The 13,912-nt window shown below is 33.6% G+C and overlaps 1 protein-coding gene across 3 annotated transcripts in view; it reads left to right on the plus strand.

Moving 5' to 3' along the window:
- Positions 1 to 13,912, plus strand: part of LOC128559824 (uncharacterized) — a 74,960-nt gene that overhangs the window by 18,676 nt on the left and 42,372 nt on the right. Inside the window, exons 8-10 of one of the 3 annotated variants that reach the window (XM_053552481.1) lie at positions 5,550 to 5,699; positions 6,353 to 6,404; positions 6,986 to 9,075. In XM_053552481.1, coding sequence (XP_053408456.1) covers positions 5,550 to 5,699; positions 6,353 to 6,404; positions 6,986 to 7,088 — 305 coding nt within the window. In that variant the 3' untranslated portion in view covers positions 7,089 to 9,075. Of the gene's footprint in view, positions 1 to 5,549; positions 5,700 to 6,352; positions 6,405 to 6,985; positions 9,076 to 13,912 lie in introns of those variants that run through there. The other 2 variants (XM_053552482.1, XM_053552480.1) reach the window with 2 other exon arrangements.

The raw sequence follows: 13,912 nt of genomic DNA on the forward strand, positions 1-13,912 counted from the left end.
ACAAGGCCAAATTTGAGCGGTAGACAATTTATATCTTGTCATTACGTCAGTCTGTACATCCATAAATATCATTGTATTAACAAAAAGGTATAATGAGTACGTATACAGTTAGCACAGGTTCAAGTAAATGGGCAGCAAAACTGACTTTGCCCTAACTGCAAGAACCTGACTGTGCACGATAAAAGATGTTATAGTCATCGTCGTATGGAATAAATGGTATATTAGTAAGTCAGGAAGATAAATCGTCAAGGACTGCAGGTTTCTAAGACAACTTAAATTCGGCTTGTAGTTGTAGTGGAAGTCATTAGAATTTTGGGGGAATAAATTCTTTAAATTTATTTTGGAAAATTCTATGACTGGGCAAGCAGGCAGGCGCATGTTCTTGTAGGATAAGTCAGATTTAATGTTACAATATTCTGATGGTTGTGGGTTGTTGTTATAGTGATGTATTCCGCTAGGTTGGTTGACAGTATATCGAACCATTGGTTGACTGTCTGTTGTAAAAGTGATGCTAACCGATAGCTCTGTTAACACTTTAGTGTGTTAACCGAAAAGGTCAGTTAAATTGTGTTAACCGCTAGGTCGGTTAAAGTGTGTTAACCGCTATGTCGGTTTAAAGTGTGTTAACAGCTACGTCGGTTAAAGTGTGTTAACTGCTATGTCAGTATAAAGTCTGTTAACCGCTAGGTCGTCTGTTAACAGCTAGGTCAGTTTTCAGCGTGTTACCGCTATGTCGGTTAACAGATAGGTTCGTTTACAGTGTGAACTAGGTTTTGCCCATTACTACGTAGCGTAATTCCTAGTTTCACAAGTCCGCAGTCCGCAGTCCGCAGTTGCTATTTTTGTCAATTTATTGATGAAAACATGCGCTTGCTTGCTCGTCAGTCAGTGAGCCTGATATCATGCGGCCTTTTCTGCCAATAATTTATACTATTGATATACAATTTTGTTTGATACCTTTGGCATAACTTGTTTGTATGTTGAAGTGTTGACCTGGAATAAAATGCTATTGCTTATATGCTGTTGTTAGTTACTGCTTGAGAAGTCCTAAAATAATACTTATTATTTTGTTAATAAATAGTAATATTTATTTTGGCGCATCAAGCTTGATGTGTATCCAAGTTTACCAATCTATGTTTGGTATTTGGATACACTCGGCATTTTCTGTACTACCTAGTAATCATTAGCTTATGACCACTGGTCAGTCGATAGTCGGCACATGTACAACCAACACAAAATGTAATGGTTTCAAAATCCCACCCACCACTCCCATTTTAGGTGTCATGCCATTTAGGTGCCATATTGTTAATGATACATGTTAGTGAATATCTAGTAGGTCATCATTAGTTACCTATATATAATAATAATAATAATAATAAAAATAGATGCAGAATGGATCTGTTCTAAATGGGTTCTTGATTACTGATATTTTGCAGGTACATATTTTTGTATAGATGGAGCATATAGTCAAGTTGTTAATTTTCACAGAGAAATGAGACTGGTTATACAAGTTTGTTTTTTGTGGAGTAACTGGTACATGTATGGTGACCTATTTTGCTGTTTACAATATTATTTATGTAATTTGAAGTATTCTGCCGGTGGAGTTTTATATATTTTTAGGCTGTTGATGCAGAAAAGGGAGGATCAGTGTGTACAGACAGTAATTAAAAATGAACAATATACCAAGCACAAATGGTATACCAAACAAAAATTGAAGGAGAACAGTTTTGGAAATCATAATGTGACATCAGTTTAACATGTATATACATACAAGCCAGATTAACTAAGCCAGTCAAGTGGATTGTATAAATCAAATTTATCCAAAACTTTCGTGGAATAGAAACTTGAATGTAATGGAAGTTTAGAAAAGAGAATGACTAACTATAAACAGCTAAAAAATTAGTGTCACAATAATTGCTTTAACATGAACATTTAAGTACCTTATCTGATGAGTCATTTTATCAGTTACAAAGCAGGAACATTCACAAACTCTGGAATCTTTAAACTGACATACAAATCAGACTCACTCTGTCACAGGCAAACAGTAATTTCCTGTAACAAAACTAGGAGACATACAAACCGGGAATCATTTGAAGAAAATCAGCTGCGGTGGCACTTGGCAGACCATTAGCTTAGTATGTCACGACAGAACAGTGAATAAGATGAACCATGTTACAATAGCAGGTCACATGGATGAATATAAATATACTCGCTTGTAGTTATATATTACTTAAAGACAATTAAGTTTGCAAAAGCGTTTAAATAACTTGCAACACTAATAAACAGAACAGGAAACATTAATATACGTAACAGAAACGATTAAGCCTGGAAAGACGTTTGTTCAAATGTAGTTCTATCATCAGACTTGGGCAAATGGAAACTAAGAAGTGGTCAGCTCCTTAACATCGAAGAATAATAATCGACGTCTCAACAATAGTCTTAGCATGAACACAAAGTACTTTTTCAGCAGAGTGAAAGTAATATTCCATGATTCATTTCGGAGATGTTCAGTTGCAAAGATACTTTTTCTATTGTGTAAATTAGCCATTGTTGTTTTTACATGTTGAAACTTGCATAAATAGTGCAATGAACTTTGATCGATATGAATTTTGAACAGTCATTGTTTTGTAAATATAATTGATGTACTTTTTATGTTGTATAAATTGTATAGTCATCCAGGTCACGTAATCCAACGCTTTCCCGTACTTTTCTCTCAAGAGTTTTTAGGGTTTTGGTGCGCGGATTACAAATAACACTGGCACATAATTTTACCGTGTTTAATCTCTGTTCATTGCACTATAAACTGTTATGCCACAAAGAACGAAATTGTTTATGATACGTTATTCTGATTCATGTCTTTCAATTCACCGTCTATGTTATGATATTTGTCCTTTTTGTGGGAAATATGTTATGAAGTTTCAGTTCTAGATATACGATTGGAAACATTATTTCTTAGGATTCTGTTGTCGCCTCTGAACGTATTGAGCAGAAAATGAAGAGATATAAATGCAATGACTTAACTCTTTAAGATTAAATAACCTATTATATATTTAATTTATAGTATTCTGTTGCGTTGATGAAGGTCTCAAACTGACATCGAGTAAGCATGTGTATCAACCATCACATATCCAATTTAAGTCTAAATTTGTTTCAGTGATATGTGAAATCTTGTAGATTTAAGCTTTCTATACTATGGGTGACTATGGTTGCAATGCTCCTTGTCCTTGGTAACTTGGGTGGCTGTGGTCACAATCTCCTTAGGTAGTTTAGATTTTTCGCCTACATGCTAAATTTGCCTGAATTACTTTCAATTTGCATAAATCAGTTTAACATTTGAGTGAATAAGGCAGCTTTTGCAGTGATAATTGAAATCTTGTAGATTTTAACTTGCTATACTATGGGTGACTATGGTCACAATGCTGCTTGTCCTTGGTAACATGGGTGGCTGTGGTCACAATGCTCCCAGGTAGTTTAAGATTTCCATCTACATGCTAAATTTGCCTGAGTTACATTTGCCTAAATCAGTTTATTATTTGAGTGGATAAGGCAGTTTTTGCAGTGATAGTTGAGATCTTGTAGATTTTAACTTGCTATTCTATGGGTGACTAAGGTCACAATACTTCTTAGGTAGTTGGGTTGTCATCTTCAATCCTAACTGCTTTTGCCTATATCCAGTAAACATTTTAGTTAATGTGTTATTCTCATAATATAACTAAACGGGGATAATGTTACAACACACAGGTTGGTTTCCTGTAGCAGTAGTGATGTAAGCTACTTGGGCAGTTGAAAGTGTAACCACTCTTTTATGGTTGTAGTTATAGTGATGTATTCCGCTAGGTTGGTTGACAGTTTATCGAACCATTGGTTGCTTGTCTGTTGTTAAAGTGATGCTAACCGATAGCTCTGTTAACACGTTAGTGTGTTAACCGCTAGGTCAGTTATATTGTGTTAACCGCTAGGTCGGTTAAAGTGTGTTAACCGCTATGTCAGTTTAAAGTGTGTTAACAGCTAGGTCGGTTAAAGTGTGTTAACCGCTATGTCAATTTAAAGTCTGTTAACCGCTAGGTCGTCTGTTAACAGCTAGGACAGTTTTCAGCGTGTTACCGCTATGTCGGTTAACAGATAGGTCCGTTTACAGTGTGAACTAGGTTTTGCCCATTACTACGTAGCGTAATTCCTAGTTTCACAAGTCCGCAGCCAGCAGTTGCTATTTTAGTCAATTTATTGATGAAAACATGCGCTTGCTTGCTCGTCAGTCAGTGAGCCTGATATCATGCGGCCTTTTCTGCCACTAATTTATACTATTGATATACAATTTTGTTTGCTACCTTTGGCATAGCTTATTTGTATGTTGAAGTGTTGACCTGGAATAAAATGCTATTGCTTATATGCTGTTGTTAGTTATTGTTTGAGAAGTCGTAAAATAAATAGCTTTCTATATTCAGTCATAACAGTCCTTAACGATAAATTGAATTTATTAGAATAAGAATCTAGTTAAAATAAAATAAACTATCCTAGTCTTGTTAAATTGAAAAAGACTGGCCTAATTTAGTTGAATTTAAAATGACTTAGTATTGTTAAATTCTGTCTTTCCCAGTCCTGTTAAGTGAATTATGACAATACTAGTCTAGTTAGATTAAAAAGTACCAACATAGTCTTGTTAAATTAAAAGAAAAGACTAGCCTAGCCTTGATAAATTAAAACATGACTATCCAAACCTTGTTAAATTAAAACATGACTAAACAAATGACTGTCCTTGTCTTTTTTATTTCCTTGTAAATCTGTATACAAATGATTTGCATTGGTTTCAGTTGTTTCAATTTCCTTTATCAAACATGTGTAAAGCCTCAAGCTTGATATTTAAAGAAAAAATACAATCTCAACTAGATCTAGTTTTAAACATTGTTGTTTCCTCAAACGCAAACATGTGTATGGTTAAAGTGTTATATGTATATTCATGAACCGTAGCAATGACATATTACGTATTGCAATGATAATTAATATAAAAATGATCTAAGATATTTGTTTCATTTTAAATCATTCTGTTGACAGAGGCTATGTTAGAAAAAAAAGGTTAGCAATGGGGACAGCCAGTTATATATTTGATTCCAGTAGTGGCTTTTGATCGATCAGTCGCACTTTAGACAGAAATAAAACACATCATGTTATTTTATTTCATAATACGGTATCTTAAATTCGTGACAAAAAGATGAAAAACTATACCCTTACAATTTACGTTTATACATAGCCCCAAGATTACATATCCAAGGTAAAGCACTGAATAGCTTTTATCCTTTTAACTTGGTTATTAGCTCTGATATCCAATGATGAAACTATTATTATTTTACCTTCTGGTACATCTACAGACACTTTTACGTGAGTGTATGTTGCTTTCTTTCTCTACTAAACATGAATTATTGTCTTTGTATGAATTCTAAAATAATGTTGCATTCTTTTTATATATACTCTTTTTAGACAGACAAGTTAATCCGGTAGATGGTTTTAACATAAATGGTACACTATTTCTCACATTGTGTTTTCTAATTCAGAGAAAGATGAGAAACGTTACAAAGACATGGACAACTCTGCCTCTGATGATAACGTGTTTATTTGGATTATTCTTGGCTCTTGTTTAGCTGTCCTCTTTGTTGTAGTCATCGTATGCCTTATTGCAAGAAAAAAATTGAGGAACACTAAAGGTAATTGTTGTTTTGTATTTACAATGCTATGTAAATAATGTGCGTTTTGTTTGTAAAAGTGTTGCTTTGCCAATTATAAAGGGACTAACCCACACATTTTAGGCGAAAATAATTTTTCTCAAAAATCAAAAAAACGTAAATACTCTCAAACTTACTGACATAAACTTTTTGCAAGATGTTCTTATAAATAACAAAACAAATGTTGTGTAGGAGGTGGTAAACCATTACAGTGCTTTTGAAATAATGCAGAAAATTAGAATTCTTCTTGCTTCCTGACCAATATCTTACTTTTACTTTCAGCCACTGTATCACTTTTCAGTGTTATATATGAACAATTTCACCAAAAACTGGACAAGCAGCTTTAAGAATACATTTATTTTACTTTCCTTTTACTATCAGGGACTTCGAAGTAGTGGATACATAATGACAGCCGGCTATTTCCGTGTAATAACGTACATTTGTTATGAAATTCGGCATTCTTCGGAAGTTTAGTAGATCAACGCGCACATAACTTTCCATAAAAACCGGTGAATGCCGAATAAGCTAGTGGAGAACACGTAATTTGACAATTCTCGTTACGGGTCCACTAACTTTAGAATGTGTTGCAACACTGTTGACACATGGAATAACTTTACATTTCTACATTATTTCAGCCAAACTGGAAGCAAATCAAGTGAGAATCAGTGCAAACCCAGACGGACCTAGGTATGTTAGTTATTTCTTTTCTCTCTATTATCAGTTTTGATAACTTTACACATTTTGGGAAATTAATTTTACAAATGTTGTAAGCAGGATGAAAAGGAAATGTGTGTACATGTAGCCAATTTTCAGTCAGATACAAACGCCCATGCTAGTTTTCTACGGTAAAGCAGTGTTCTGTGTTTGGATTTGTATCGCATTCAGATGGCAACTTGTGTATGAAAAGAAATGGAACCACTGTCTTACCCGGTTTTGCTGTATTTGTTTTGCTTTCAGCAGGTATAAAAGTTTTGTTTCCATACCCATTTCTATTTCGCTGTAAATGGAATTTGAAACCAAAACGTTTAGTCTAATTTAGCGCCAACAGTATATCAATTTAAACGGACGATACAAAGATTGCTAATTTCAAACTAAAATATGAATCTTCTTGAAGGTGCAGAAAGAAAACAGTACTATTCAGGTTAAACAATACAATATTCAATAAACTAGATTCCACAAATGAACCACATTCGCATACATTGTAATTTGATAGCATATTGTTGTTTTCAGCTTAATTTCTCAGTAATTAACTTTTGTTTAAAATCAAGCAGGAACGATGTAGAACTGGAAGATCGTGCGTATGTAGAATTGAATTATGTCAGGGATGCAAGTTGGCAGTCGGAAACATTATATTCTCAACTATCTCCATAGACTTACCAAGAAATGATCTAGTGATAGCAACAGACAGGTCATCCCCTGTTTCACGTCTTCAGATATTGATGCAGTTCGGGGAAATTGTCCTCAAAAGAAATAATGTCCTAACTGTGGAAATGGGTATGAAATTAAAAGGCACAGAAATAGTTATATTTAAAACATATAAACATGACGAAAGATTACCATTTCTTAATCGATTCAAAAATGTCAGGTTAACATGTATTTTGAAGATCAAAATATCCTATTCATCTATAAAACATTGTAAATACAACATTTGTGAATTTATACTTTTGCTAAACTTTTCTCATAATATAACTAACCTATATTACAAAAACAAAACTCGTGTCCATTGAGTGGCTTTACCTAGATTGAGGTACACTGGAAATAAAGTCACCTATAATGGTAATATATTCTAAATTATTAGATTAATTGCACACGATTATACATTTTATGTAAATGTGATTATGATTACTTTTTTGTGTGTGTACTGTCCCATAAAGTTTTTTTTGTATTTAAATTGTTCAGTAAATGAGTAAAGGAATATGTCTTGAATATGCAGGACCGCTTGCGGGTTAAGGTCATGCCTTTTTACCTCGAAAAAAAAGGCAAAATTTTCTAATGAGCAATTCAAAGCATATCATTTCATGTCTCTCGCGTTACTTTAGTTTTTGTAAAGAAAAAACGTACATGTCTAGCAGAATCTCTAAAGAAAATATCTAGAAATATATCAATAAATGATTTTTTTAAACATTAAAAAAGAGAAATCTTCATGTGAAATAAGTAATCGCTGCAATTGACAATATATACACCCGGATCCAAACAGGTTTAATAAAGACGATTGAGTTGTAAATTCTTTTTCGTGCTAATCTCGCGGTGTCATACCAATTTATCATATAAACTGATTTACACACGTATATGTACATAATGTATATTTATTTTAACTGATCAAATGACTTTGTATTCACCAGAAAGTTATGAAAAATTGTTCATGCCTTTGCTTCCATTGACTTTGTTTCAAAAATTTGTTATTGCTTTATACATTTGTATTTCACTGAAGCGCTTTAAAGCGACTAACCCACACATCGTGGTTTAAGAATTTATAAAATCAAACGTTTACCTATATTTACCTTTAAGTGGCATATTTAATGTTCTGACAATGTATTTTTCATCGAATTCTGTCCAAAATCGTTGTTTTCCTAATAAATCAAAAATAAAAACATTCGTCTACCATTTCTGATAAGGGTTTTCCGGTTTATAATAAAACGGAATCCCCGGCCTTCAGCGACCACCTTGCAAACATCAGGTGACAGTGAGAACATAATAATCAATAGAGCCTACCAGTATAGATATCGCGTAGTGTAATGGCTTTTTCAGAATTTAACTAAATAAAACAATAATATAAAACGAAGTCAGCACAGTATTGTCCCTGGCATGCGCGGGTCTAACCAATTTTCTCAGAGGGGTTCCGACAGAACTCTCACTATGACAAACATGTGTCTTAATACACTAAATAATTTGATGGGACTTGTGCGGATGCTAGCCGTTTACAAGTACAGGATTGCCAATCAGTTTTTGTTGAACAGGCATAAATAGAAAAATAGCCGAACAGCTAGAGGGTCCGGGGACATGCCCCCCACCCCCCTCCCCCCTGGAAAATTTTGAAATTCAGCGCTTTAATTCCTGCATTCTGAGGCATTTAAGGAGCATTTAAGTAAACATTTTCCACTGCAATTTTATAAACAATATACCCCTTATTTTCACGTTTTTATGAACTCACCAGTTAAGTTTGGGAAAAAATGATAAGATTAAGTTTTCTCAAAGGTAAAATTCTTTCTTCTTTGAGGTAATTAGCATAAATATGAATTACGTCAAGGTCGTATGTAGCAGCAGCAACATACACCTTGAATGTGGACCTGTTGATGCCTTTTCGAGAAACCATTTTCTTTACTTCTATTCTTTTCTGTTTTTGTTTTTTTGTTGTTTTTTTTTTGGGGGGGGGGGGGAGTTTTCCAGGGGTTCCCCCTTGGATCCGCGCATGCTTAGTATTAACCTGGAAGTGGTGAGGGAACCGAATCCTTTCCTCCCATATCTGCCGTGCCTGATAACATTGATATCTAAAGTAAAGACAGTTGTATGTTATTCTATTTATCATGAAACCCATACAACCTACCTAAAAGAACATATGTCTCCCTATTTTATTTCATAAAGGTTGACATCTGAAGCGAAAATTAATAAATTAATATTTTACGGATTTGAACATTCACCCGTGCCTGAAACACTTGAACGAAACAATACGGCAGCCATACAGTACTTCGACAATGATTATTGACTTTCTGATGTAGTTATAAAAATATAATAATAATGCGTAAAAATCATCCTCTTGAATAAATCAAAACATGCTTTATTTCCACATTATTAAACATCTGACTCAGACAACTACATGTCCAAAGCCCTGAAAATTTCACTTCCATTTCCGGACTCGAAGATACTTAAAAATGTAATCACAAAATGTCCGCTTCGAGTGCGGGAGGTCGTGGGTTCGATCCCCGGCCGCGTCATACCAAAGACGTAAAAAATGGTACTAGCAGCTTCCTCGCTTGGCGCTCAGCATTAATGGGATAGTGCTAGGACTGGTCAGCCCGGTGTCAGTATAATGTGACTGGGTGGGGTATCATGCCACGTGTCTACGGCGTGATATTCCAGTGAGGCAGCACTATAAAGTTGGGCATTGTGCTCACTGCTACAAGTAGACACCGTCGTTTATATGACTGAAAAATTGTTAAAAAGACGTTAAACCCGAACACACACACACACACACACACAAAATTTACACTGAAAGAAATAATAATAACACAAACACTTTTGCTACTAATGTTAATGGATGCCTTAAGTTACGCATATATCAAGAATAAGTAAATTGTCAAAAGTATTGTAAACCTTTCCAAGAATTGATCTAATGGCATGTAAACATTGTGATGTCATGATGAACGCTCCACAGTGACGTCATTAAGTGATATTGTCTGTGTGGTAAATGTGGAGACAAACATTTTTAAGGAAATGAGTTGAGATTACGGATTTTTTTTAAAAAGTCATGCAACGTCAAAACTGGATCTGTAGTAAAATTCAATGATGAAGGAAGCTGATGTAAGAATTAGTCCATCAATATGGGCGGTGCTTAATGTTTAATAACCTGATATCAAAGTAAAATATCAGGCAAGTTATATCAGGCTGGCACTTTGCAATTAGCATAGTAGTTGCATGATAAATTATATTATAATTTAACATATGTCGCATGTGCAAGTAGCTGCGCGAACAAATCGTTTACCTGCCAATCTCGGTGTTGATAGTTCGAAAACTGCATCTGACCTTTTTTGTTTTTCAAATTTCATCTACAATGCCGATATCCGACGTATATCTTCACTTTAAACGAGAGTGCTACTTGTTTGTTTGTTTTTTAATCAAAAACGACACAGTTCTGTGCGATACCTATAGATACTTATTCGCTCTATTATTAGAAGCAAAATAAACGCGTGCACAGTGTATGGTTTGCTGCCCACGTGATGTAAGTGTCATAAATACTGTCGCGTCTCATTCTATATTTATATTAATGTTTACAAAATAAAGCCAATTTTTACAAAATAAAGCATTGTAACGGTTTTTAAAAATGCGTGAGAAAATAGAGAAAAGTGAAAACTTCACAGGTCGTTCAACACGACAAAAATGAAAATGCTGCAGGCTCGATTTGATTGAGCCTGTTCATGGACGGTAGTGGAAATGCATGCTACCGTCAAAACTGCGAAAAACTCGAATATTCCCGTAAATCTGCAAACTAGAAACTTATCAACTATTTAGTTTCATGTTAATTATATCAGCGAATATTTTTCATCAAGTTGATTTCAGTGTGTTCTTCATTGCCTAAATCAAAACAGTTTATGTTCTTGCTTTTTAAAACTGCGTTTCAGGTGTAAACCAAAGAACTCTCCTTAAGGCTGTTCCGTTATCAGCTTCGGAAATGAGCCTAGAATTTCGAATACTTTGAAATATTTTACCAAAATAGCATGTTGTTTCGTGTTAAACCCTGTAGAATGTGGTACTCGGAAATTTATGATTATGCCATAAAATCACCCCTTTGTGCATTAACATGAAAAAAGCCGACATTTTCCATGTCTGCATCTTAAGAAAAAAAAATAATTTGGACTTACAGTTATTAGAGAATATTGACCCCATACATCGCATTGATATAAGCCCTAAATTGTTTACTCTGATTTCTTGCATGAGTGTTTTTAAAAACTAAACGCCAGAAATTGTACCTAATAGGTTTATTTTTATATTACTTCGAATTGTTAAGGTATTTATAAAGTGTTTGAGTGCACATAATCAAATCAATGTATGTACATAATTTAAGTCATAATAATATAACTTCCCCAATTGTCAGCCATTTTGTTAGCATATTGAGCACAACATGGAATATATTTTTGTTGTTGTCGTTTGCTCACTCCGACATGAATGCGCTTTTGTTTTTTCTAGCTAATTCAAAATTTATACTGTATTTGCAGTACTTAGAATAAACTGTCCAATTTAATATACAAGATCGTATGATGTATTTTCATATGAATTCTGTACATTTGTACTCCTTTGATTTTGTAATTAATGATTTAGTAATGGGTAAATACTTCATATTTTACGTGGTCTAACGTTTCTTACTCTTGATGCATCGTATTGTTAAGGTAATGTTAAAATTATGAGTTTATGTTTCAGGTTAGTACTATACCCCAACCTGATGTTTACAAACATAACTATATGTTTAGTTCGGTTTTAAGGTCAGCGATGTTTTTGTACTTTTAATATTTAAATGGAACGGTCCGTTATTAAGGTAGTGCTATTCAGTACGATAGTGGTTCTATCCTGAATAAGGTAAGGTAAAACATGCTGTTTCCCTATTCGGCAGACGAGTCTATAAATTGAACTCTCAAACGTCAAAATTAAACGGTTTTTTAATATTTAAGTAAGGCATAAGGCGTTCAGCATTGTTGTAAATAGTCCAAATGTAAATACTTCTAGTCTTCATACCGATTACAAATTATTTTCATCATCTCTTTTTTTTCTCCAAGTGGGTTCGAAACTCAGGCGCGGCAGTTAATTTTCTTTTCATTTATGCATTCATTTTTCTCTATGACACAACGACAGACATTATGTCAGATAAGAAAATGTTTTGTATCACATCCAAGATGATATTAGCTAAATGCATGTACTAAACATACAATTGGGAAGTGCATAATGAACACATATTATCCAAATGCAAAACACCAAAGAAAGAAACGAAAAATACTGGAACATAATTGAAAATCTGATAGAAAAAATAAACAAAAACAAAATCAGCCAAAACAAAATCCTGTTGAGCATTCAACTTATACAAAAAATATTTGTATTTTACTCGATTGAGCTATTTTTCTATGTACATATAGAACAATTGATATGAAACAATACTGATATTAACTTGACAAGTATTGCACAATCAATATGAATTGTTATTTTATCAGTTATTATGAAATGGACGCGTTTGCGCGGGAATCACGTTATCATTGGGGAACAGTACTGTCTATTGTTTGCTTGTCGCAATTTTTTGCATGTCGCGAATATTATAAAACAATTTACAATGTCACTATATGGATTATTTGGTTCGAAACGAATTACAGATACACCACGCTCACTTTAGATACAGAAATGACAAAAAATGAACACATGTTCCATATGACTGAAACCTGAAAACACACGGCAGAAAATCAAACAAATCAGCAACATGTACGAACAAAATATCTCGGTGCTGTCAATCAAATCTGTCTCATTTACATATAAATGACGCATCATTTTAAGTGCGAAATTTCGTCTAATATTTTTATATATTGTTATTTAGGAAGATTAAATTTTTATTTTTTATTTTTTCATTTAGATAAGTACATTAAATATGTTGTTGTTATCTGATTATTGTATGTCATGCATCGTCATATTGCTACTGTATTCCTATCAATGTACAAACTGAGTGTTATAAATAAAATCTTGATTGAAGTGTAAAATTTCGACATATACTTTCCCAATGAATTTACGGTAAATACAAATCCTTTGAAGCCGAACTATTATACACATACTAAATTGCCTGCTTGTCAATAAACAAAATTGTTGGCCCAATGTCAGAATGCCCGAATGCTCATAATTTGACAATTGGCAAGCAAGCCTTTTGATAAGTGTTTTTTCTATAAAACATAAGATCAGAATTTTTTATATTTTTTAACTTTAGCCTGGCATACATGTGATAAACTATAGACCAGTCAATAGCACAAACTACGGACTGGCGATTTGTATATGGAGTCATATAACACAATTTGCTACTAAATATGGAACATCTTGGTACATGCATTTCTGAAGAGTTTATCAGTATTTAAGCAATTTGAAGGTGACCTTTAGTGAATGCAAAAATGAAGCTGTATGATGACATATAACAATTCCTGAAACCGTAGCTGTTAATTACAATGTCATGTATGTTATAGGTATCTTGAATATGATACAAGATGTACGTTTTTTTACTTGTTTTATAAATACAATACCATTGGATCAGATATTTTGCAATAATTTCTAACAATCCGTCTCTTCCAACTTTCCGTCTTGTTGTAAATTATCATTTATTAAGCATTTAATTATGTTTAGAGTTTAGACATATGCTACATGTTAATTTTCACAAAATGTTTTCTTTAAGCAACGAATTATTAATGTTTATGTGCATTTAAAATGTCAAATTCAATTTCGCTTGATTTTGATACTACAGA

Source organism: Mercenaria mercenaria, chromosome 10 (assembly GCF_021730395.1).
Source record: "Mercenaria mercenaria strain notata chromosome 10, MADL_Memer_1, whole genome shotgun sequence".
Taxonomy (NCBI): Eukaryota; Metazoa; Mollusca; class Bivalvia; order Venerida; family Veneridae; genus Mercenaria; species Mercenaria mercenaria.